The sequence below is a fragment of the Gallinula chloropus genome, assembly GCF_964237585.1.
Source record: "Gallinula chloropus genome assembly, chromosome: 3".
NCBI classification, from domain to species: domain Eukaryota; kingdom Metazoa; phylum Chordata; class Aves; order Gruiformes; family Rallidae; genus Gallinula; species Gallinula chloropus.
Window position 1 is genome coordinate 107950835 of NC_140087.1, and position 26219 is coordinate 107977053.

Here is a 26219-nt window from a genome sequence, read left to right on the forward strand (position 1 = left end):
AAAGTTTGTCTTCACTATGGCTAGAAACGTGCTATAGCTCTATTTTAGAGTAAGTCCTCCCAAGTTTTCCTGCTGTCATCACGGCCGAATTCTTTTTCTCTGCCCATTCAGGCTCTTGACCTCTTTCTTCCATGCAGCAACGTATTCTTGCTAATTCATTTCAATGGATTGCTTGCACATATCTGCAGGAAAGAGCACGGTATTTTCAAATAAAAAAAAAATAATCTTTCTATTGCTCTCTCTTGTGACTTGTCACAACATTATGCCCTAAAGGAGTGGCTGAACAGCACAGATGGCTAAATACTGCCCTCACGTGGAAATGGTTTAAAAGACAACGTCATCTTTGGAAACCTGTATATTAGTGCAAGTGAACAAGCTTATTCTAAATCTGAATACTTCAAGTGTATTTTTTGGTTTTATACCTTTTGCAAAATTAACCCCCTTTGTTATATAAGCTTCTTGCTCTCTCTTGAATTTTACGGGGGATTAACCATACTGCCAGGAGGTGCAGACCTCTCAGTGTGAAGTAGTGTTATTACATTTGCATAGTCATGTCCAGAAATAAAGACCTCAATCCTGCAAGATGCTGAGCAATTCCTGGACTCTCGATAAGAAGTACTTCATGTTAGTGGATGCTCATAATTCTAGGAGTTTGCAGGAATTCTGAGAAATTAAAGGAAGAACATTCAAGAAATTAGTCATCAGGAGCACCTAGAAAAATTGTGAGAGAGTTATTTTTTTACAGACAAAGGTGTCGGACTTACATGTGGAAAGGAGGGAAGTGTGGGAGTAATGTGCTAGGGGTTAATATGGAATATCATAACAACAAAGCTGGTAGCCACCAAGAAGTTGTAAACATCCTGTAAAGAGGAAAATTGTTGAAAAGAACTCAGACCTTTATTAATATTTCCCTGAAACCGTTGAGAATATTATTTTACAATGAGCTACCTGAAACACTGTTTTCACATGTCCAGAAATAAAAGGAGCAAAATGCCCAGAGTGCTGACTTCAGAATATTAACAAACATTCTTAGTACAACTCTCAGTCTTAGTACGTTATTCTTAGTGCTGAGTAAACATTGGTATAAAACAAGTGAAGTCTGCCCAGATAATTAAGACTTCTCTGCACCAGACAGTTCCTAGAAATTTAAACAGGACATAGCAAAACAAAGTAAAACAGCATAAAAAGTGATTATATTTATTGAGGTGACTCTGCCTACTACAGTACTTAAGATGCACATTCAATCTTTGCAAGCATGTTGAATTACCATGGAAAAAAACCAAATACATTTTGTTCTAATACTTTTCTGCAATATTACTGTTATTCAGGCACTTTAACAAATCCAGGGCCTCCAAAAAAGCGCCATAAAGGTTGGTCACCAGAATCTCCATCATCTACTGAAACTTGGAACTTGCAGCTCAACCCACAGGTTCCAAACAGAGTAAAAACCGGTAAGCTGTGCCCAAGGTAATGATAATGCTTGTTTCCCTATTCAGAAAATAATGGGGGAAAAGAAGCGATATTTCAAAGCTGCATGCAGACTCACAGTAGTGTTTTGAAAGGTGTTTGATACCTACATTTAGGTGCTTCATTTCCATTGATTCAGTTTTGAGGCCCTGACTCAGGCCCTAACTCTGATTAGTATCCAGTCAGTGAGTCATTATTAATGAATCTCAGCAGGTGCCTGTGCCCATCTTCAGAAGCTGAAACACCTTTGGGAAATTAAAAATAGTGCCATAACACAGGTCAAAGTACTGTACATTGCTTCAATTGTTTGTCACAGTGTTCTCGGCACTTGGAGTTTATACTCTAGATAAAGACTAGACTGACATACAGTGAAGTAAACATGTTTTCTTCAAAATGTTTTCTGTTCTTGTGCTGTTGTTTAAATTAGAAGTTTACAGTTGAGAAAACGTTGAATCTTATTTTTTTCTTTCTTGCTACAGCAAGACAATCTGTTCAGAATCAGTGAAACTAAATGTATCAAATGGAACACACAAATCATAACTATATTCTGCATCACATAAGTCTGTATTCTGGCATCCATACCCAGAACTGTTTGTTTACAAACATTTCAAAATCTTGAGATGCATGTGTGATGTTCAAGGTCACAACAATATAATTAGTCCTCCAAGAAAGTTAGCATAATAGCATGGATTGTAGTAACAGCTCACAAAATGTGTAATGTAACCATAAAAAGAATTTAACACTGATACCAAATGTGGGTATGAGGTGAAGCTGAATAACTTTTCTCTGAGGAATCCATTGTTAAACCTGACACCAGTAATGATATGTCTAAAATCTTAGATGGAGGAAACCTATCATCTTTACCACATTCTGCTTTGGTGGGGCCAGCCTCATCTCCAATGTTGGGCTCAGGAGAACCGGTCTCAGTTCCTGACAACTTGCTGAAAATCTGTAAAGCAAAGCCAGTTATTTTTAAAGGTAAAAGCAACAACTCCCCAACAAGACCTTGTATCTTTTTCTGTAAGAGATGTGAAGATCTATCCTACTGCTAAACACTGCTAAAGCTGTCAGATTTAAAAGGTTTACTGTTAAAACTGTTTAATGCATACATGGGAAATTAGAAAAGTAATGGGATGTGTACAAACACTGTTTATTTTATAGGTCATGGAAACTTCCCTTATCTTTGCGGGAACATTAACGATGTGATAGTGAGTCCTTTGTTGTACACCTGTTACAGAAATTCACAGTCTTTATCTAGAGCCTATGAACAATACGGCGCCTCCACAATACAGCCTATTTCAGAGGAAATGCAGCTCTTACTGACTGTCTACTACCTTGTTCAACTAGGTAAGACTATTTTACATCCAGATGGACTTCAACAAATATATTACTTGCTGACAAATGAGAAAGGGAATATTAGGGCAGGACCATTTTAAATATCAGTATTAGGACATGTGATATTAAACAATTTCATTTACAGTAATGAAAAAAACTAAATCATTAGTTCTTGAAGACAGATTGAATTACAGTAATGCAAAGTTCATCTTCTCCTATGATCTGAGACCTCAGCAACTAAAATTAAAAAAGGAAAAGAGCTGTAATTCACTACTCTTGCATACAGTCTGGTTTAGACGTATTATTATGCTGAGAGAGGCAGCACTGAACATCTTAAATATTTCTAATTACTGATACTCAGGTTCCAATTAGGGCAGCTTTACTTGAGCGTTACAAAGACATTTCAAAATGAAGAATTTTGTTCACATCTCCTAATGGCAGTAGATTCATGCATAGATAAATCTGAAACAGGATCACCTCTAAAAAAGTACAAATTAAAAAAAAATGGGTTTTGCTCAACAGTTTTTGCTTAATTTTTTCCTAATACTTTCCTCTTAATTTTTTTTAGCCTCAGACCAGGTCCCTTTGATTGAGGATTTAGAACAGATCTTCATGCGTTCGTGGCGGGAATCACACCTCTCTGAAATCCGTCAGTACCAACAGGCCATTCCCCAGACCTTTCCCCAAGCACCCAGCCAGATCGCACCAGTGACTTCAGCCCAGCTCCCTTGGCTGGCCGGCCTTGCGGCCAGCTCCTGTAATGACAGTGTCCATATCATTGAGTGCAGCTACTCCCTGGCTGAAGGGCTTTCAGAAATGTTTAAGCTGCTCATTGAAGGAAAATTAATAAAGACAAACTATGTGGTGATCATCTGTGCCGGTAGAAATCGAGCCATTGATTCCTGTATCGTGATAACAGGTAAGATCCTGAGTGTCTGACTCCAGGTAAAGCAGATTCATTCAATGCTGTGAGAAGGTGGCCTGGAGTTTTAATGAGCTGCCACAGAAAGCAGAGCTTTGACCAACAAGTAATGTGCTTTGATGTACCCTAGTTGATGCTGTGCAGTTGGGTCTCCTCAGCAAATCACGTTCTGCTGGCGTTGCCCATTTGCGCACTGAGGCATCCCAGCCAACACTACTGCAAACAAATGACAGTGAGCTACAGCTCTCTGACTCTGTGTGACTGGGATATTACTGTGGGGGGAGGACCAAAGGTTATCTTAACTTCTAAAATACAATCTTCCCGTGTCACTCCTTTGACAAGCTGTTGAGGGCTATGCTGCTAATTAAATAAATGAATAGCCATTCAAAGATTCATTATGAGTGCAAGGTAATTGACAGTTCATTTGACTATTTATAGGGTCTTTTTATATACTGTATTAGCAAATATTTCCTAAACCAGGAAAGAAACACAGAGAATTATTAACCATGAATCTGCCTTGCAGGTCTCTGGTGCATAGGAGAGGGAAAAGACTCATCTCTGCCATTCACTGAGCTGGGTAGCAGTTTTATTATGACTCAGAACACTTTTAACTTTAGCTTGAAGTGCTTTCAAAATTACTTTTTTTGTCTTTTAGGAAAGTATCAGGCAAGAGTTCTGTCTGAGAGCATGCTCACTCCTTCAGACTACCAAAAAGAAGTTAATTATCAGCTGGTCACTGGGAAAGTGGAAACTCTGGGGTCCTTCTTTAGCACACTCTGTCCAGGTATCTAATAGATTATAAAGAGGCATGTTTCCAAGTCCTTGAAACTTTAAAGTTGAAAACAGCTGTACTTGTTACTTTTCCAGAAGACATAATTATTAGAAATATATAAAAAATGCAAGACAAAGTTGTGAAAATATACTTGAATTTAAATTCTTCCTAAAAAATGTCAGTTTCTAAAATCCCTGTTTCATAGAAATATGCCAGTAAATATCTGGGCATACTGTTCTTAGGTATTCAAATGAGCACCATCAACGGTAGGACTTGCCCTTTCAAATTACTGTACTGTGACCTTGATCATGATGCATGGGAAAGAGGAAAATTGCAGAAAGCCAGTGTTACTGGATCATTTAAAAACTAATACTGAGGATTACTGCAGGCCGGATTATCTGGGGACAGACCCAGCCACATGGAAAGTTAAACTGTTATCACACAATTAGAGAAAATGCATCATATTTATCAGTGTTAATGGGACATCACAGTGTCTTTTCCCAGTCATGTCATGTCAGTAAGTCTGTCCTTAGATCACGAGAACCCTTTAGAATGTGACATGATACTTGGAGTGATCACTTAAGAGTAACTAATTTTCCTTGAACCATTGTGTACTTATGTTAGTGTTTCTGCTCTTAGTATCTTCAAAGATAAGTTCTCAAAATCAGTTTTGCTATTGGTATTGTTTGAACAGAGTAAGGAAATGAGCATCCTAAAAATAGTTGCTGTCTCTATCTGCCGGATTGCATTTCATGGTGCAGACCCTGCCTTTCTGAGCTCAGTGGAGACATGTTCAAATATCTTTTCAACTGCTTAGATAACACTAAATGCCCAGGCAGGCATGCTGTATTCCCTGCATAGCATCTGTAAGCAGGGACCCTGCTGAATAGAACAGGACCATAGAATCATAGAATCACAGAATTGTAGGGGTTGGAAGGGACCTCGAGAGATCATTGGGTCCAACCCCCCTGCCAAAGCAGCTCCCCAGCTCATATTGCACAAATAGGCGTTCAGATGGGTCTTGAATATCTCCAGAGAAGGAGACTCCACCACCTCCCTGGGCAGCCTGTCCCAGGGCTCTGTCACCCTCACTGTGAAAAAGTTCTTCCGCATGTTGGTGCGGAACTTCCTGTGCTCCAACTTGCAGCCATTGCCCCTTGTCCTGTCTCCACAGAGCACTGAAAAGGGGCTGGGCATTCCCCCCTGCATCCCATACTTAAGATATTTATAAACATTAATTAGGTCCCCCCTTAGTCTTCTCTAGGCTGAACAGTCCCAGCTCACTCAGCCTTTCCTCATAGGGGAGATGCTCCAGGCCCTTAATCATCTTTGTAGCCCTTCTTTGGACTCTCTCCAGGAGATCCCTGTCCTTTTTATACCAAGGAGCCCAGAACTGGACACAAGATTTGTTTGCAGACACGCATAGGTCAATTAAATGCACCTTGTTTGCTTCAGCATTGTTCATAGCTATGAAATTCAAGTTGTTCTTTCAGCTTTATAGGGAATGACTTTTCCTTCTGCCTCTCAAAAGTGTTAAAGATTTAAAAATATTTCTCAGACTTTCCAAAGCTTCTTGCAATCCTTATTAGTGAGCAGCCTAGCCCAACAGTGTGCATGTAAAGTAAGCCAGTTTCATGTCTTTGTTGTTGCTGACTTGCAGCAGGGCCTTGAGGCTAGTTTTCTGCCATCATCCATAAATGTCCTTAGCCAGTGGTCTGTGGAGTTGGTCTGTCATTCCCTGACCTGATTTGCATTTTATTACTGATATGCTGTGAAAACAGATGCAGTAGAATACCAAGAGGGTTCCTGTATAAAAAAAAAAACACAACAGTAAGCCAAGGGCAGGATAACTATCTAGCATGTAAAAGCTCTTTAAGATCTACAAAACAAAATCAGTATGAAATGCAGCTCTCATTAATATGAATGTTTATTCCACTATCCCTTCAATTTGATAGAAGGTGACATTGATCTTTTGCTGGAGAAATATTATCAGGAAAACCAAGGTCACATCTCTTCATCGCTTTCTGCTTCAGTGAATAAACCAATGGCACTGAATGGAACAGGAATGGCTGCATGTACAAGTAAGTAAGGAGGATTGTCTGAAGAAGTAATGCAGTAGGGTACTTGAGACCTGGTGTGTACAGTTAGATCCATCTGGGCAGAGTCCTAGGCTCTTGTAGGCAAAGGTCCTGAGGGAAACAACAAGTCATGTCTCTGCATATTCAGCCTTATGCTGATGGATGCTCTGCTTCATTCCACTGGGTATTGTAGTCCCTGAAGCTCTATGGTAGCAGAATGCTGTTGTACATACATGTTCACTTTTGGCTCTCAGACATTTAAGTGATTTACAGAAACAAAATTCCAAGTAGCCAAAAGATTTCTTTGCATATTCTATATTGATTCTCATAAACTGGAACTTCTGTTCATAAGCAAAGTACCTTAAAGAGTAGGTCAGTCACCCTTTGCCAGACTCTAACAGTTTGTGTTAGATCTGACTTTGGGAATATATCTAACCAAAGTTTTACCCTTTTCCAGGTTATGAGATTGAACGACATCAGATTCGTCCATTCCAGCTAGCAGTGGCTCAGAAATTGCTGTCTCATATTTGCTCAATTGCTGACTCCAGCACTCAAAATCTTGATTTGGGTTCCTTTGAGAAAATGGATTTCTTGATTTGTGTTCCACCCTCTGAAGTGACGTATCAGCAGACTTTGTTTCATCTCTGGCACTCAGGTCCTTATTGGTTAACTTTATTTTAGATTTGCAGGAAATTGTTACATCATTTGTGTCTGGAAATACTGAAATTTATTCCATCTCTCTAGGTATTTTATTAGAACTCGGATTAGAAAAGGAACATCTCACAAAGCAGAGAGTGGAACAGTATGTTATGAAACTAGATGCAGAAGCCCAGATTAAATTCAAAGTCTTCTTACAAAACTCTATGCAGAATCCACATACACTCTTTGTCCTAATCCATGATCATGCTCACTGGGATCTAATGAGGTAAGAAAACTTAAGTTGTTTTTAGAGAAATTATTATTGTTTGCACAAGGTCTCAAGATCAGCTTTCTGATCTATTCCTTCCTTCATCTTTGCATCTTTCTGCTAACTGTCTCTTCCCATGCATTGAATAAACATGTTTTCTTTTAAGGTCCTTTGTGATTTATTCTTATCCTGCTTATTATATTATGTCTCGGTGGACCATTTCAGATTTTCTTCCTCACCATTCCTACCTTCTTTCAGCCACAGTTCTTGTTTTTTTGGCTGTTGTCATTTGTTCAAAGGAAAGCTTCCTGTTAATGTACACAGAACTTGTTATCCTCTGTTGGTGTCCTCTGGGCTGTGAAACATGCAAAACCTCTCCATGATGAGTGACAACTAGTGAGCCAACACTGCTGCTCATTTTTTTTTTTTTTTAACTGATTGGAAATATTCCAGTACAATGTTTTTTTTTTCTCTCTAGAATCACTGGTTTGTAAGAATTGAAATCTTCTGTGGACACAGAGCAATGAGAGGTAGACTTCTCAGGGAAGTGGGGACGTTTCTGTCCAATGTTTCCCAAGTTCCCTGTCAGCTCATTTGCATAACTCATTGCTTCCCTCGCAGAGCCCTGTTCCCTTGGCTTCTCCACAACCTTGCTGCTGAGAAGTTGGGCTGCTTTTTCTTTTTGGCTCCTGAGGCCACTAAGGAGAATACACTGAATTCCAGCTTTGGGAGCATGGGAGTGTTTCTGAACCCCAAAGCTATGAAAACTTGCTTGTGTATGCAAGGACAAGGTCTTGTCTTTCCCACTGGTTAAGAATAATATTTTTCACCAAACCTTTATTTTTATGTGTGAGGGTTTCCTGTTCAACTCATCCATATGATATATTAAGAACTTACATGGCCCGTTGCAGCTCTCAGCCTTTAAAGCATTAACTCATATAACATCCATGAGTGATATTGCTGCTTAACACTGATATTTTTTTCCTGTTATTTAATGAAGATACACGAGTGGAAAATATTTAAGTGACTTTCTGCACAGCACAATTCATGCCACATATGTGAAATCAGTTAAATGAGCTGCCTAAAACAGGAGTGGGATTGCCCACATAGTCACAACCTGGAGATGAGCATCTCAGACTAACATCACGGGTGGTCACAACCCATTTCTGGAGTTACTTGTCTCTCTCCGCTGGTAACAGAAGCAGCCTGCAGTGACTAAGCTTGTAACTTAGTCACTGCAGCTACATGCCAAAAATGGAGTAGCATGAATTTGAACTGAGGTTTAATGCCAGAGCAAGGAATTGACCCTAAGTGTTCCATGATACTGGCATTTGTCCTAACAATAACTATTCATCCCTTTCATAATAGCTCTATCTCAGGTAGTTTCCCTCTGGTTTTTGGTGTTATACTGACTGTCTGTTGTTTTCTATCTTGATTTTTGTAGGTAGGAATTACTTTTACATTTAAGGGCACTAACAGTTTGGCCAACATTGCTACAGGACTGCACGTCTATTGGTAACTGCCAAAACATCAGCTTACTTTCATCCTTTTATTGCTCATATTCTGGTAGCTGTAAGGGACTGGTGATCTGCTGGCTTGGGAGTTTATCAGACGTACAGAAATTTTCAGCTGTGATGAAATAATTTACATTTCTTTTCTCATCCTTCTATGCAACAAAACCAGGGGAAAAAACAGAGTCCTAAGTTCCCTGTGTGTGTTTAACTTTGATTTCACATCCAGGTTAAAGCTATTCCACTAACACAAATGTTTCCTCATGCTGATCACTTTGGAGTGTTTTGGGTTTCTTTTTCGCAGTGCCATGCACAGCCTTTATCCTCAAACAGAGCTGTCTACGGGACTTGTTGATAGACTGCTGAACTGCAGGGAGGTGAAAGAAGCACCAAATATTGTGACTCTCCATGTGACTTCCTTCCCCTATGCGCTGCAGACACAGCACACTCATATCAGCCCATACAATGAGATCCACTGGCCTTCTTCGTACAGCAATGTAAGAGGGATGCTTTGAGGTGCTTTTTGTGCGCTTGTCTTAAGTTATTTTACATTTATATACTTGATGAAACTGGAAGCCCCGTGATTTTTGTAAACAAGAATGAAGTTTGCATGGCATCTTTTTCTTGTTCAGTCTGTGGCAAGTTCTTTTCTTCCTTTGCTTATCCTGCCATTTCTTGCTTTTTTCTTTATTCCTTTTATATCTTCTATAAACTATAGTAGCTCTGCTAAAAAGTTTTGAGCTACATAAACAGAAACCATCTGAAAAATCTGTCACTAGTGCATTACTGTATTTCTTCATATATATGCCTATTTATTCCATACATAGCTGTTCTGTCTGTGCATATGTGTATGTGAGGGGAGAAAAAGGGAGAGAGAAACAAGGAAAATTTGGGTCAGACTTCTGCTCTCTCAGAAAATCAGTTTTGTTTCTTTCATTGTTTTATAATGTCTGAGTAGGTTTATTAGTGAATGTGATTGTAAATATAAAAGATACCAATGATTAATCAATCGTAAATTAATAATTGACTGGCTTTACATTATATTTTTATTGCTTCATTTGCTTTAGGGTGTAGATTTGTACCATGAAAATAAAAAATACTTTGGACTGTCAGAATTCATTGAGTCCACCCTCTCTGGACATAGTATTCCGCTGCTTCGATATGACAGCTCTTTTGAAGCAATGGTCATGGCTTTGGGAAAGAGGTATGGTATCTCCTTTGTTTAAGACAGGAAGTTTAGGAGGTGTGTTCTAGTGACCTGAGTTACTAGCTAGAAGCCTCATTTTTCTTTTTTTTCCCCCTGTCTGTCTAACAGATCAGTTGTGTGTGCAAGGCCATTTTGCTCATTCTTATTTCCTCCTTCCATCTGTTTTGTACATATTTGGCCTGCAATCTAACAATCTAGGCTGCCTCCCACAATGAACATGCACGCAGTTTAGCACAAATTAGAGTGTGTTCTTCTTGTGACCAGTAGCTACTTCTCCATTACAATAACCTAAAATTGCATCATCATGTAATTTATGTTACTACTTTTGTCCAATGTTATCACTTGCTGACCCTGGTTCTTTTTGATGTATAAAATTTTTGTATTCTGCACTTAGGCAACAAAGACAAGTAGACATATCACTGTGTTTTGTACACTTAAATCAGCAGTGGTGACTTCAGAACATCATCAGAGCTTTAAAATACATCATCAGTTTTCCTTGGTCCCTGTGGACCAAGTCTAGAATCACTATAAAAGGGTAGTGACACATCATGTGCGTGCGTGCAGCTGCGGGACAACTCTTTGGGATCTGTAAGAAGAATGAGACAGGACAAATAAAATCTTAGGAATTCCTATTGCCAACTGGGAGATGGAGCACATCCACACTTAAGTGCTGGGGCTTGCTAGAGGGAGCTCCGGGACACCAATCACACGTGTCAGGCACTTTTCTGAGCAAGCCATAGTTCTACTTTTTACTGTGCTCCTGGGTTTCGTTCCTGTGAAATGAAGCTACTGCTTATCCATGTCTCTCAGGGATTGAAACAGGGTGTGCCTGGGCCTGGGAATTTGGAGTGCTCGTTGCATGCTGGCTGCGTATTCAGTCCTCCCAGAAACAAGAGTGAGTTTTTTCAGGGCTTCAGATAGAAAACAAGAGAAGCACCCCACCCCCTCTCTCACCCCTTAAGAATAATACATAATGAAGAATGCTATTCTCATTGGTAAGAGAAAGTAATTTTGATTGATGATGTTACTGAGTGTCTTAGCAAATATTCTGTGACAAATTTTGTAACAGCAGTAAAGTCTTGTTAATTTAAAGAGTTGTAAGCTTACTGGACTGCTTGTTTAGTAAATCTTTACTAAGAAGTGGAGAGTCACATCAGTTCTGGTTGTGAAATGACACCTTGCAAAGGCCATCCAACTGCAGTTTGGTGAGATTCTGTTGTATAGCAGATATGAAGGATTATTCACAGGAGAAAATCCTGCGTTTGCTGTGTTTTGTAAAAATTAACCTTTTCACTTTAGCCTCTAATACTTCACTATTTAATTCACCATTTATTTCAGGTTTCCCAGATTACACAGTGCAGTGATTAGGACTTTTGTCCTCATACAACACTACTCTGCAGCTATGATGGCTGTGTGTGGTCTTTCTCAGATGAAGAATTACACCTCAGTTGAAACTCTGGAAATCACCCAAAACCTAATAAACTCTTCAAGACAATGTCCTAGTGGCCACGGCCTCATGGTAGTGTTGAGAATCCCATGTACTCCGCTGGCTGCGGTGGCATATGAACGTCTGTATAATGTAAGGGAAAGACTAGCCCTTGAAGATAACTTTGAAATAATCCTGGGAAATCCTAATTCTGGAATCACAATAGGGAAGCACTTTGTGGAGCAACTAAAGGTAACTCTCAGAGTGACATATACAGGGATGCTTTGTTAGAAGGGAAGGTGGGAATAAGTTATGGTCATGAGCTGAAGTGTGGGGCTTACTAATAAAAACTATCATAAGGAGCATAACTTTTACCTCTTAGACATACTGTCTGTGATACCTCTCGTGTCCTACCTCTGTTTGATACTAAGTGGATTATTAACTAATATGGCTGGAACAAGACTTCCAGGACCAAACCCCCCAAACAGTCAAACAGCTCTTATCTACAGGGACCATGAGCAATAAGGACAAAAAGACAGAATCGCCACTGTTTTACCAGAATTTATTACAAAATTACAGTGCAAAAAGGTTTTAGTCAGTCGCCTGTTGAGAGTTGTGTTATTCCTGTCACCAGCAGGTGGCAAAAAGGCACCAAGTCAGTGATGTTGCTTACGGGTCCTAGAGCACCCTGCTATTCACAGCTCAAGACTTTATGCTTTCTGGACCATGCATTAGTTTATGGATTAATTTGTATTCTTCAGGTCCAGAGTCATGGGTCACCTGTTTAATAAAAGCCTCTGATACTACCTTGTTTTTCATAAAATTATCACAGTCTGATCACCAAATCAAAACTTGATTTACATTCTAAGATGGCATAGTGTATATATGGTACACTCTGTATTGTATCTGATTCAGTATGTATTACATGAAGCCACTGAAGATCCAGGAACTAATGCTGATCTCATTCTGCTATAAATTAGGCACAATATTTCCTGAAAAAACAGTGTTAGTTCTCCTGATTATCTTCTCTGATATGCATACCAGTGGTACATGTACAAATGTCAGAGGCTGAGTTGTCCTGTTGGTCCTACTGTCTAGGTCAGTCCTACTGCAAAGAGGACTGATTGGTGTGAGTGAAGCAGTATAGCCTGATGCTAAACAGTCAAACAATAATTTTAGTTATCAAACTTCTCATGAAGTTATCAGGAAAACTGATAGATTTTGGGAAGAGCAGAAGACTTCAGAGGGTAGCAAGCAAGGAGAGTGGTATGTGTATGTGAACGTTTCCAGCTTTCCCCTATCTCTCAAAGGTGAAAAAGTCATGTTCTTTGCTCACATTTCCCTGAACTCAGACATCCATACACTATCTGCCACAGAAAGCTACCCTCTATAATCTTTTCTCCCCCAAAACTCCTACTCATTTTTACAGTCCATTGTACCATATCCACTCTACTTTTCTATGCCCTGGCCTCATAGCTGTGCAACTGGGAAACTGGGAGACTTTTCAGACTGGAACATACTGTCCCCAATCTCTTCAGATTTACAGCAGGGAGACTGCACAATTCCTAGAGCATTACAGGTAGCAATGTAGCTACATTGAAATGAGCTCTGTTCTGTGGCTTCCCTTGGCAGAACATCCATACATATAATGGATGATAAAAGTATATATTTCTGTATTTTTGTGTCATACAGATATGTCCAACAGTGTTTCTTACCTTATACAGATCTGGCAGAAAATTGAAGATGTAGATTGGCGGCCACAAACCTATTTGGAATTAGAAGGTTTGCCTTGTATATTGATATTTAGTGGTATGGATCCACAAGGGGAGTCCTTGCCACGGTAAGAAGATCCAGTATTTTCTCAGTGACAGTTTTTTATCCATTGTTTATCAAATGGCTTAAGACCAACTGTGTAATTACCCATGGAGAAGAAAACAGATATCAGTGTCAAGTTGTTTCTTTTTTGGCAGTATCATAGATATCAATCCCATATAAACCTCCTGTTTGTAGCAAGATATAAATAGCTCTGAAAATATTATGAGAGTTTCCCCAGTTTAGAGGAGAAAATAAGGGTATGTAAAAAAAAAGAAAAGAAAAAAATATAGTTACTTTAGATATTTTATGTAGTACAGGATGTGTGGGGAGATCAGTGCCTTCTGGAATGGCAGTTAACTAAATGGCAGTTAGCTAAACAGGATGCCCTCAGGGCACTAAATGCTTGTGGATGTCCAACTGAATCCCATTCTGTGTGTTCAGCTTAGAACCCAAATGACTATTCTTCTTCTCATGCTGATGCTAACGTTCAACTCACTAGATGAAGCTGCATATGTGGATTAAGAAATGTGTATGCACCACAGTGGTAAATGTATCAAGCACTAAAGCTGTACTGTGCTCTGTCTCATATGTAGCCTAAGCAGATCATGAAAATTTCCCCTTTGTTTGTGTTTGTAACAGAAATACAGGAGTAGGTTACAGTGAGTTTTCATACTATCCCCTCTTATTTCTCTCCAGATCACTGAGATACTGTGACCTACGTTTAATAAATTCATCTTCTTTGGTAAGGACTACCTTGGAGCAAGAACTTGGTTTGGCAGCATACTTTGTGAGCTCAGAAATTCACACAGAGAAAGCAGTCGTGAATGATGTGTTAGAAAGTGACCCTGAGAAACTTAGCAGCACTGATAATGAAGATGAAGAAATAGCAACAGAAGGTATTACTAGTAGTGATAATAAAAGAAGCTGTAAAATGATTGAATTGTATTAGAAAAAGCAGGATTGTTTGGATACATACTCAGTGTGGGGTTTTGGTGTTGCCCTCCCCAAAGCAGGGAAGTGTGTGGTTTCCCATCTGGGAAATGGTGACTCGATCCACTCCCTCGCAGCAAGGACAACTGCACCTAAACTGTCCCTGCTTGATGCTGGCAAACCTATACTCACAATGGTGGAGATTCCTCTCAAGAAAACTGTGTATAGCACAGCTGAGTAGTGTCTAGTCTGTAAGGGATTAAGTACTACAGCTAGAAAATATAACTGAATATAGTAACTTCTGAGTACTCTTTGACAATGTTCAAATGAACAGTGTAGAGTTGAGAGAGAATTTAGGTACATATAAATGTGTAAATAAAACCCAACAATTTAACCAGGAGCTGTTGGGGGTTTATTCATAGAATCACAGAGTGTTTAGGTTGGAAAGGACCTCAAGAGTCATCTAGTTTCAAACCCTTTCCATTATTCCATGGTGCCCAAAGCCCCATCCAAACTGGCCTTGGGCACTGCCAGGGAGGGAGCAGCCACAGCTTCTCTGGGCAGCCTGTGCCAGGGCCTCACCGCCCTCACAGGGAAGAATTTCTTGTATCTAATCTAAATCTACCTTCTTTCAGCTTAAAGGCCATTACCTCTTGTGTTATCACTAGATACCCCTGTAAATAGCCCTCCCCAGCTCTCTTGTTGGTCTCCTTTAGTGTTGAAAACCTGCTAAAAAGATCCCCCTGGAGCCTTCTCTTGTCCAGGCTGAACAAGCCCAACTCTCTCAGCCTGTCTTCATAGGAGAGGTGCTCCAGCCCTCTGATTATCTTCATGGCCTCCTCTGGTGGCGTCCTCCAATGCTCCATGTCTTTTTCTTGGGACTCCAAAGCTGAACTCAGTACTCCAGGTGGAGTCTCACCAGAGCAGAGTAGAAGGGAAGAATCCTTGCCCTTGACCTGCTGGTCATGCTGGTTTTGATGCAGCCCAGGATGCAGCTGGCTTTCTGGTCTCCAAGTGCACATTACCAGGTTATACTTAACGTCTTGTCCACCAGTAGCACCAAGTCTTTCTCCTCAGGGCTGCTATTAATCCATTCTTCAGGACTTTCTTCTGAAGGACCTTGCACTTCACCTTGTTGAACTTTATGTGGCTTGCACAGGCCCATATCTCAAGCCTGTGAAGGTCCCTCTGGATAGTATCCCTTGCCTCCAGTGTGCCAGCTGCACCACACAGCTTGGTGTCCTTGGCAAACTTGCTGAGGGTGCTTTTGATCGCACTGTCCATTTTGTCAACAAAGACATTGTTAAACAATGTTTGTCCCAATAGTGACCCCAGAAGAACATCACCACTGCTACCCACTTGGACATTGAGTCATTGACTTCAACTGCTTGAATGTGACCATCCAATCAATTCCTTATCCATCGAGTGTTCCATCTAGCAAATCCATGTTTCTCCAGTTTAGAGACAATAATGTCATCCGGGACAGTGTCAAGTGCTTTGCACAGGTCCAGGTAGATGATCTCAGTTGCTCTTCCTTTATCCACCAGTATTGTAATCCCATCATGGAAGGACATCAGATTTGTCAGACACAATTTCCCCTTAGTGAGGATATATTTTTTGAGTGATAGTTGATGGGTGTTATCAGTTATCATTAAGTTTTTTACATTGTTTTTACTCTCTATTGTAATACTGTCCATTGTGCCTTGTAACTGTGGAAAACAAGGGACTTTTATCCCCATAGGTCCATTTAGTTGAAGTACACTGAGATTGTGTGTGATCAGAGTCAAATGGAAAGTTGTTAGCAGCTAAACTGTAAGGCTCTTACCATCTGTAAGAGCAGTACACTCCTCCAGAGCCCGATTCAAAACAACTGAGATAGACTTACAGTCCAGCTTTTCTGCTGGCAGTGCTTATGGTAAAACTGTACAGGAACAAGCATTTTAACTCAGAAGCCTACGCTAGGTACCTCATGTGCATCTCCTTGGTGGCTATTCAAATATGGATTTTTATCACCAAAAGCTGAGGTGTAATCTGGTCATAAAGCTGCAATGTACAAGGTAGGAGGTAATTTCGTAATGTACCGGCAAAATAGAGCTTGGTGCCTCTTGGTTTCCCTGACACTGGAGTAGTGAGGAAAGTAAGACATAGGTGGAAAGAGAAAACACGGTTGAGACATGCCTACAAATTACCAGCTCCTGGCTGCAACTTTTATTTTGTGAGCCTGTTGCAGCTTAGCATAGTTAGATTAGACCATAGGGCATTATTGCATGGTAGGAACAGATACTCTTACTGAAAACAGTGTCAGAATGAGGACAAACTGCACACAAACTCTTATGTACTTTTCCCTACTTTAGCAATGGAGCTGTGCCTTCTTACAAGCTTACTTAATCTGTGTATTGTTTTTGTTTTCCCTTGCTACCATTCACAAAACAGGTTCTACTTCAGAAAAGAGAAGTCCTATGAAAAGAGAAAGATCTCGTTCGCATGACTCTGCTTCTTCGTCTCTTTCTTCAAAAGCTTCCAGTAAGACCTTAAGATCATCTCTTTTAAGTGACATTTAGGACATAAAAAGACCTGTTTATCATCTTGTTAAATAAATTATAAAAGGCACTAAGGTTTGGGTAAGGTCTGTTTTAATGGGATCACTAAAGAGAACTTTACTAAAAGTAAGGATCAGACTCCTGAAATATAGGAAATAAGACCTTTCATGCTTGAAAAATAGTCACAGTGTGGGGTGCCAAAACCAGGCACTAATAATAATATGTGCCACTAAACTATGAAACCTCAGTCAGCACTGTGATGGCCGAGAGCGTTCACTGAAGCCATGACAATTCATGAAAAAGAAAACATGCTTCACATTTTTAAAAAATCTTTTGGAAATCAGTAGGAGAGGAAGCAGGTTTGGCCTTTTGGGCTTAGTCTGGAATGTTTTGGGTAATTTGGGTAATTTTTAAAAACTTCAGTTTCTTTTTAATCTGCAAACAGAAAGCATGAGGCAATGTTGAGAAGTGCTGCAGCTGTCTGGTCTAGTAAGTTTGTTTGCATGTATTTTATGCGGATAATATTAACAGGAGAGTTGAGTAGAAATGGGGAATATAAATTGTACTGTAACTTGCTAGAAGTAGCAATCTCATGCAGCTTTTAAAAACATGATGGTTTTTGTCAATGAGTAAATTCTTTTCAATCTGTTTCTAGTTGCAGCACGGTGACTTGCACATTTGGCATGATTTCTCTTCTACAGGCAAAAATTTTTAAAAAATCTTGAAAACACCTGGATAAACTTCATAAACACTATAATTTTCAAAAGTCTTTTTCTTCAGTGTCCATGAACCTGGCTGTGGCTTTCTGGCCTCAGTTTGCCTGTGGTTGAAATCCTTTTTCCTTTCTTTTTTTCCTGTGCTCATGGATACTGGTATTTTGAAACTTGGATACTGGTTTTCCTTGAAATCATTTATACCACTGGGGATATTTTTTTGTTTATTCCTAGTGTCCTTTACTGGTTACTTCAGTTTAATATGCAGCTGAATTATATCTTTTATATCTAAACATTGGATTTTTATTAGTTCAAAATGTGGGGGTTTTTTGAGAACCCAGACTGTCATTTTCACCATGAGAGGAAAGCTGGTTTTGTTTATGTGCATATTCAGAGAGATGTTCTTAGTGCAACATGGAGACTGGTTCCTCAACCACATCTCAGTCTGCTCTAAAGACTGTGAAATGTTTGCATCTCCCCTTTGGAATTCACTAAGCAATGCAGATGCTCAGAACCACTTAAAATGAGGCCTTAAACTTTCAAGAATTTGCAGCATTTAGATTATATAAATTAAAAATACACCACTTTTTAAAAATCACTAATTAGCTGTGAGATATATCTACAGGACATATTCAGGGCCAACATTCATGAGTTCAGTGTGTGCTCTGGGCTGACCAAAAGCTGTATGAACACATTAATGCATTATGTAGCACCAGAGACTAAAGAGCCAGGTTTTATGAGGTCAGAGTGAGTGCTGCAGTGACGCGCACACGGGTGTCAGATCAGATCTGACTCAGAGGACTGTTTCTAGACATCAGTCTGTGTAGACATTCCTATGGCCTTGATGGGGTAACAGCCTGTGAATACATATTTTTTTATCCTATTTTAAACAGTGGTTTCAGTGATGTTTTATTTGTCTTGAGCAATGAAACTATCTGATGAACACCTTAAGCAATGGATGGAGGAGGGAAGTAGAAGACAGGACAATCAATCACTGATACCTTGCTTATGCTTTAAAGTTTAAAAAACACTTTCTGTGTTGAGATGATTACTCCAAGCTAGTGCCATTATGACTTCCTGTATGAGAAAGGTGAAAACAAGGATAGGAGCAGGATTGCAGCTCTTGATGGATACTCTATCTAAATGCTATCTTTATTTTGTTTGTTTTGCTTAACTGTGGTATTGACTAGCAAAGATAGCTGCACTGTGTTGAAATACGAATTTTCTTTCAGTTACAGCATTCTGCAATGACTCATCTCCTCCCTTAGTACCAGCAGGGGATACAGCAAAATCCCCCCACCAAGTCCTAAGCAACAGCACTGAAGAAACAACAAATAGCTATGAAAAGCTGAAGCAGAAGGTAGACAAGGGGGCACAAACAACAGTCAGCAAACACTTGCCCCCAGTAACTGAACAGCTGGATATGAAACAAAACATTAAAAGCGCACAAATTTCTATTACCTCATCGTCCTCCTCACCTTTCTCCTCCTCTTCTTCCTCCTCTGCACCCACCCATAACTCCTTCATCCTACAGACATCTCAATGCTCCATGACCAAAGCATCAAAACAGCCACCCATAGTTTTCCTGCCCAAACTGGTTTACGACATCATTACTTCTACGGACAGCAGTGGACTTCCTAAATCATCTTCCCTCTTGCCCTACCATTCTGTTATGTGGGCAAGTTCTTTTCGCCCTCTGATGAGTAAGATGATGACTTGCACGGAGCAGTCTCTATACTACCGCCAGTGGACAGTTCCCAAGCCTATCCATATGGACTACAACAATAGAAATGAGGGCAGAATGGACACCTTTCACCCAAGGAGGCTGCTGTTGAGTGGGCCACCACAGGTGTGTAATAAAATCAAGGTATTATCATTGATTATCTTTGTCTAATTTTTTCATAATCTCAGAAAATAGACATTAGTTATTATTATTATTCCTTGAAGTTGGAGGGGTTTTTTTTAAATGGAGAGTAAGTTGCTTGCTTATATTTTATTTCCTAACTCCTTCTAATAAAATAATCTTCCTTTCTTTATTGTTAGCCTGAGTTCAAAGACAATGAAGTTGCAGCAATCAATATTCCTTTTCTGTTAAGTCTCTCTCCATTAAAATGTTTGGTCAAGAGATAGATTTCACGTATAATTTAAGTTTGCTAAAGTTGAATATACATTTACATTTTAAATAAAGATCAAAGATCTGCATATAACCACTTTCATCTGATCATTCTGAAGACAGTTGGGTGTTTGTAATTAAGTTATTTTCTCTGTTTCCTCTACACAGCAGACAGAAATAGAAGCTGTGGTAAATAATACATTCAAGAAGGCCAATTCAACATTAGCATAGCCATACTGACAAGATGAGTAGCTGACCCAAGAGTTTTTAAATTACTTTGAGAATATATATGGAAATAGGTATAGTCCTAAGAAGTTCCTTCTCTTCTAAATTCTCTATGAATGTTTAGCTCTTTTCTCTGAACAAGGTAGTTCCTATTTCAATGCATATCTTACTTGCTAAAGGTAATATTGTGCCTTTCCCGTTCTAGTGAAGTACAAAGCAACATGATAGGAAGATACACAATTCCTACTGAGAGCACATGGATGGCCTGTGAACCAGAGAGTTCAGAAAGAATAAATCCCAACCAAGACCAAGACTCATGTTTCCAGTTATTGTAACATCAACCCAAAGAATTAATCTAAAGATAGTTACTGGATTATCTTCTCAGATGATCCACTCTTCTATGCCCATCTGTCACAAAGGGAAACTACATATTGCTAGTTGTTAAATGATTGTATTCCATTGTACACCCAAACTTATGGGCTTTTCATACTGGGTCTTTCTGCAAATGTTACTGTAATTCACTTAGGATTCCAGAAAGTACTCTGGCGAGCAATTTTTTCACTGTCCTTTCCTTTGACCTAAATTGTCAATGCTTGCCAAAGATTGAGGTATTATGTGATCAAGAAACTGAATTTCATGCTTACCTGCAGCATAAAACAAATACCTTCTGGAAGAGAGATGTTCTTTATTTCCATCTTGAAGAAAAACATATGCTGTGACAATTTTTGTTAGAATTTTATATGCATACACATCAACCCCCCCAAAGGTACCATTTCCAAAGCCACCCTAAATATCCAGATTAGCTAATAAGTAAATATTTATTTGATATTCATTTGGTCATGGGTCACAAATGTAAACCTGTGATTCACAGAAGAGTGATTCAAAGACCTTTGAGAGCACACTACACACCTGTGAGAAGGTTTTGGTGCTTCTCACACTTGATAGTTGTAATTTAACTAATTATATTTAAAAAGGCAGCTTCCTTACTCATCAGCTCTGTTCCAGGGTACAATATTCACCACTTTTCATTTAAAAGCCTTTTCTTTTATTTCAAATATTGAATAGAACTCCTGTTGATGTGCTGTATGGCAGTGAACTTCAGCCTTAATATCACTCCTTTCACTTGAAATTCCATCTCTTCTCCAGCTGTCTTCACAATGCAGGTTATTTCCTAGTCTTGCATTGGGTCATACAGTTGGATCAGTTCCTAAAGGATACCCTTCACGTGTTTATTCATTTTATATCCTTCAGTCCTTTCTGAAGAGTATACCTATTTCACACGGAACAAAGTCACATGCATCAAATTGGGTGTATCATGTCATGTCTTCTTCCTAAGTATAAAAACTTTGGGGTATATATTCATTTCAATGTGTGGAAAAAAGCAGTTTTGCTTCTTTTACTATTTCAACCTCCCAAAATACTAAAACCTCCCATAAACCAAACAAAGAGTTATGAAAGTACGTTGATTGTTTATTGGTTTAAGGTATAACAATGTAGTTTCTTCTAGGGAATAGTTAGAGCAAAATGCACAGATATTAGAATTACCCTTCTATTTTTAGAAAGAAATAATTTTGCTTCCTGAAATACATTTTGCTCACATGTGTGTTTGATTATATTAACATTTTACATGGGCTTAACGCCAATTATGAAACAGCAGCAGCGTTAATAACATCTCAGCCAAAGTATGAGTTCCAGAGTACTACCTTTTCAAAAATTAGGAAGTAGTTGTTTATCTGGCAGCAATTACTTTGCTAAAATTCAAATCAGGATGCGGTTTGTTGCTCAAAATATGAAATCAACACAAGAAAACTAGGCACGTTAATGAAGCAGCATGATAATTCTCCATGCCAGGGTAGTTATCAATAAAGTACACTCACCCTTCTCTCATGGAGACATTTTAGTCTCTCTAATCTCAAAATGTTTTTCTAGAAGACCTGATCCATGTTTACAAGGACAACTATATTCACTAGAAGGTGCTGTATGTTAGAAGACCCTACATGCTTTTTTTCAAGAGGCTGTAGGGAATGCAGTAAAAACTGGATAGATATAGAATACACCTATATATTTAACTTTAAGTGAGTTCACACCATCCAGGCTAACCCACTGGTTAATGAGTATGAATAAATATGCACCACTGTGAACAATGTGTGTCTCTGACTAGACATCTAGTTCCTAGTGTGCCCAAGAAAATGCCTGTCAGGAAGCCTGAATTAATGAAAATATGTTTCTTAGAAGCATTCAAGTTCCCCAAATTGCAAATCAAGGTTTTGTACCTTTGTCTCTTAATGTGATAATACAAAACCTTAGAGCTAGCATTTTCCTTAAGGGTTGAAGCTGCTTGTGAACGCAGCGCAGTCCTGTGGCACCATATCCAGGGCATCAAGCAAGCACCTCTTAAGACACTTTCTAAGGAAGACAACTGCATCCCATATTATTTGTTTTCCTCTACTCCTATTAAAATCTTGTTACAATGGGCTTATATAACACTCAGCTTATTTAAGAAAAGTATTAAGGAAATATTTAATATATCTATTGTTAGCTATGTTTTAGAAGAATATTGCAAGTGGAAACAAGAAGAGCAAGTACCATTTGGCCAGCTGTCTGTGGAGCATGAGTATGTTTTCTATGAGTCATCATTGATTTGCAGACCACACTTTGAAACCACTACTGTGGTACGTGAGAATATCTCTCCTGGAAGTTCAAATAGAAGGGCCTTATGAAATTATTTCCCCTTTCGCCATATTTCTTCAAATGTGAAGACTGAAATCAGATGATACTTTATAGCAACATGTAAGAATAAAAAAAATACTTGGGGTATTTTTTAGTATTCTAGTATTTAGTTCTGGTATCTAGTGTCTGATCCAAGTTAAAAAGGGGAGCTCATTACCACTAGACCTGATGCAACAGCTCTTCTGGATGTCACCTCCATGAATAAGTGTGGAGGTGTGCACATAATTTCTCTGACTAGAATTTCTCTCTCTCGGAAATTCTTAGACTGTTTTCAGCTTATCCTTGATATCAATGGCAAGCACAGTTCAATGGTCAAAATCTTTGGATAGCTTTCTACTCCTCTTAAGCAGTGTATGTCTCTGACACAAAAAATACATATTCTTATCTCTTGAATTATCTGCAGGAAGAATTGGAGTTCATACTCCTTCCTCTTGCTCAGCTACAGCTGCACTTCATGAATTGAAGAGCTTCATGATAAACACATTCTTAGTCTTTTCTGGGCCAAATCATCCCTTGCACTAAGGTGGAAAATAGAAATCAAAATACAAATCTTTGCAGGCTTCAAGTTCCTTAGTTATCACGAGTTTTAACAAGATTTTTATGTCTTAGTCTTCTAGGATTTTCTTCCAAGTCTGATTCATCAGATGTATTTCAGGAATGTCCTTCTGGGAAGTAGAGCTGTCTGTAGTAGCAGCACCCCTTGTGTATGTTTTGCAACTCATTCCAGGTTCCTTCATTCTTTTAATCTGTAGCTTTTGTGTGCCAAGCAAAGACAGGATATGGAAGAAAACACCTTGCTCAGAGTACTTTCTTACCACTTGTCATCGATGTTAATATATTGTATCATGGTTAAGTCCAGAGTCACTAACTAGGATCAACACAGCATCGTACCAGGTTTCTCTAAAGATGCATAAAGCTACAGCCCAACCATGTATCCAGTTTAAAATTTCTTTGCAGGTCTTCTATTTTGGTGTATTTCCTTACCTGAGCATGTTACAAATTCAGTTGTTCAAGGCTCTTCCCTTCTGTAGTAAATGTTGATTGTAAATGAGAATTCATTTTCCTCTCTTTTTATTTTTGAAAATGTACTTGTCAAAATGACCCAGAAAAGGTGTTCTCCACTTCACTAGTTCATTTCTTCAGCACCAACTGCAGGCCCACGTGCACATGGATGAAGCTCAAATATGTATGCAGCTATGTGCCCAGCCAGATCTCTCTCTTTCCTGGCAGAGAGACATTCTGAAAACCTGGAGACATTCCTGCACACTCCTATCAACTTCTTACATACAGCGTTGCTAATGCCTAACAGTTCATAAAGCTCATGGTACTGTGTTTCACACCTATTATGTCACAGATAATGAGATTGTGTAGGACCTAATGCATGGAATATTTTAAGTATACATTTTAGTTTAGTGGTTAAGGACTAGCACTGGTAGTCCTGTGGTTTCCAACATTCTGGACTCATGATCCTACAACTTTGTGTCTGAGTTAATTGACAGCTGATAGCTTTCATCTAAGTACCATGTTGTCACACCCAGATACCTAGTTGAAAACCATTGGTGAGGGCTGGTCCCCCAGGGAAAGAAAAAGACATGATTTTGAAAGATTCAGTTTTAAATGGTTACCAAAAAGAAAAAGTAAAGTTTTCTGCCTGTTATTCTGTTGACAATTCTACGTATATACTTCAAACAGATTAGGAATTAATTTTTCACATAGATACCTGATATTAAGGGAAGAGGTTCTGTACTTTTGACAAGTGATTTCTCATATGTTTGAAATCAGGGAACTGTTAATCTGTTGGGCCACCCTGCATTTAATCAAATCAGAGGCACCTTAAAAGAATTTGTTCATAAAGGCTTATGAAGGTAATCTCAGATTTGAGAGAAAACATTGTAAAATGCTGTGAGGGCAGTGAGGCCCTGGCACAGGCTGCCCAGAGAAGCTGTGGCTGCCCCCTTCCTGACAGTGTTCAAGGCTAGGCTGGATGGGGCTTTGGGAAACCTGGGCTAGTGGAGGGTTTCCCTGCCCAAGGCAGGGGGTTGGATCTAGATTGTCTTTGAGGTATCTTCCAACCCAAACCAGTCTGTGGTTCTATGATTCTTTTTTTTTCTTATTGAAATCCATTGTGTACTGCTTCCTGTTCAAGTGTAGTGGTTTGTAAAGCTGTCTGCTTAGATATGGCATTATTGATATTATCATCAGTAAGCTTATACCTTTCATTATAAAAACTATAAAAGGGAAGCAATACTTAGATATGGCATTATTGATATTATCATCAGTAAGCTTATACCTTTCATTATAAAAAACTATAAAAGGGAAGCAATACTATTTGGTGTAAAAAAGGTTATAATCTTAAAAATTTAAAAACAAACATTTAAAATGTAATTTTGAAACAGTGGGAGGGAAAGAGTAAAGTTTCCATACAAGAGGTGTAACAACACATTGTTACATATACCACGACCTGCAGGAGTTGAAGCTGCCTGCACAAGTTCTGCTATAGCTGGGTGCAGCTTCGTTCATTGGGATAGTCAGGGTGCCTCAGTAACAGTCACTGAACTGGTAAATCATGCAAATGTGAAGGGGCTGAGGTAATTCTTGAGTTGTCTGGCAGTTTTTGCAACATTTTATGAGCTTGTATGGATTTTTAAAAGTTCTTTGCCTATGTAACAACTCTAACATCAGGAGAGAAAATTCTCATCTGTGGGCCTGTGATTAGAGCTGTGACATAAAATGCATTTTCCAGGCTAGGTTCCCCTGTAGAGAGAACAGAACTGTTGGGAATTTAAGCATTTCATTTATGCCAAGGAATATAGAAATGCAGGGATTTGCAAGCAATGAATTTTAATGTTGGTTTCACTGCAGCTGCAATTTCCAGATACGTGGAAAGTAACTTTTTTTTTTTAATAACATTGCTTTTGTATTTGCTAATTTATATATTTACAGATAGGGAAAACAGGTGCCTATCTGCAGTTCCTCAGTATTTTGTCCCGAATGCTGATTAGACTGACAGAAGTGGATGTTTATGATGAGGAAGAAATCAACATCAGTAAGTTCTGGATATAAAAAAATTTACTTCTAGAGCCCGTAGAAAAATATTATGTTAAACTGAAAAGTAGTTGTCTATCTTATGCAATTCACCTTCGCAATTAATTTATATTATTGAAATATTCTAAGAAAATTTTTGTGTGGTCTTCAAGTGATATTTAAGAATATGTTATTATCTTACTCATAATTTGGAGTTTAGTTTTTCTCTCTGTAAGAAAAATCACATATTTCTGTTTTTCTTGGGAAGTAATCAACAGCATTTATGTGTATTAAATGATATCATGCTATTGGGTTTCACTTTAGAGTGGGAATGGACTTCTGTTGTAAAGTATATAAAAAGAATCAGTGAAACTCTGGCAGATCTATATCATGAGGAGCAATGTCATATTTTCTAAGTATATAAGACTACAAGAAGTAGGAAAACAATCCCTAATCTCTAATAGCTAATTTTAGTCTAAACTTCCTTTATTTACACTGTATTAC

The 26219-nt window shown here is 38.8% G+C and overlaps 1 protein-coding gene across 1 annotated transcript in view; it reads left to right on the top strand.

Moving 5' to 3' along the window:
* GREB1 (growth regulating estrogen receptor binding 1) overlaps nt 1-26219 on the top strand; it is a gene marked incomplete at both ends in the record, with an annotated part of 57966 nt that overhangs the window by 17507 nt on the left and 14240 nt on the right. The window contains 16 exons of the mRNA XM_084261639.1: nt 1329-1451; nt 2308-2445; nt 2629-2814; nt 3371-3721; nt 4380-4508; nt 6452-6577; nt 7032-7229; nt 7319-7499; nt 9297-9489; nt 10060-10196; nt 11538-11877; nt 13350-13465; nt 14137-14336; nt 16804-16893; nt 18856-19472; nt 25635-25737. Of these exons, the coding sequence (XP_084117765.1) occupies nt 1329-1451; nt 2308-2445; nt 2629-2814; nt 3371-3721; nt 4380-4508; nt 6452-6577; nt 7032-7229; nt 7319-7499; nt 9297-9489; nt 10060-10196; nt 11538-11877; nt 13350-13465; nt 14137-14336; nt 16804-16893; nt 18856-19472; nt 25635-25737 (3228 nt within the window). The remainder of the gene's footprint in view (nt 1-1328; nt 1452-2307; nt 2446-2628; nt 2815-3370; nt 3722-4379; nt 4509-6451; nt 6578-7031; nt 7230-7318; nt 7500-9296; nt 9490-10059; nt 10197-11537; nt 11878-13349; nt 13466-14136; nt 14337-16803; nt 16894-18855; nt 19473-25634; nt 25738-26219) is intronic.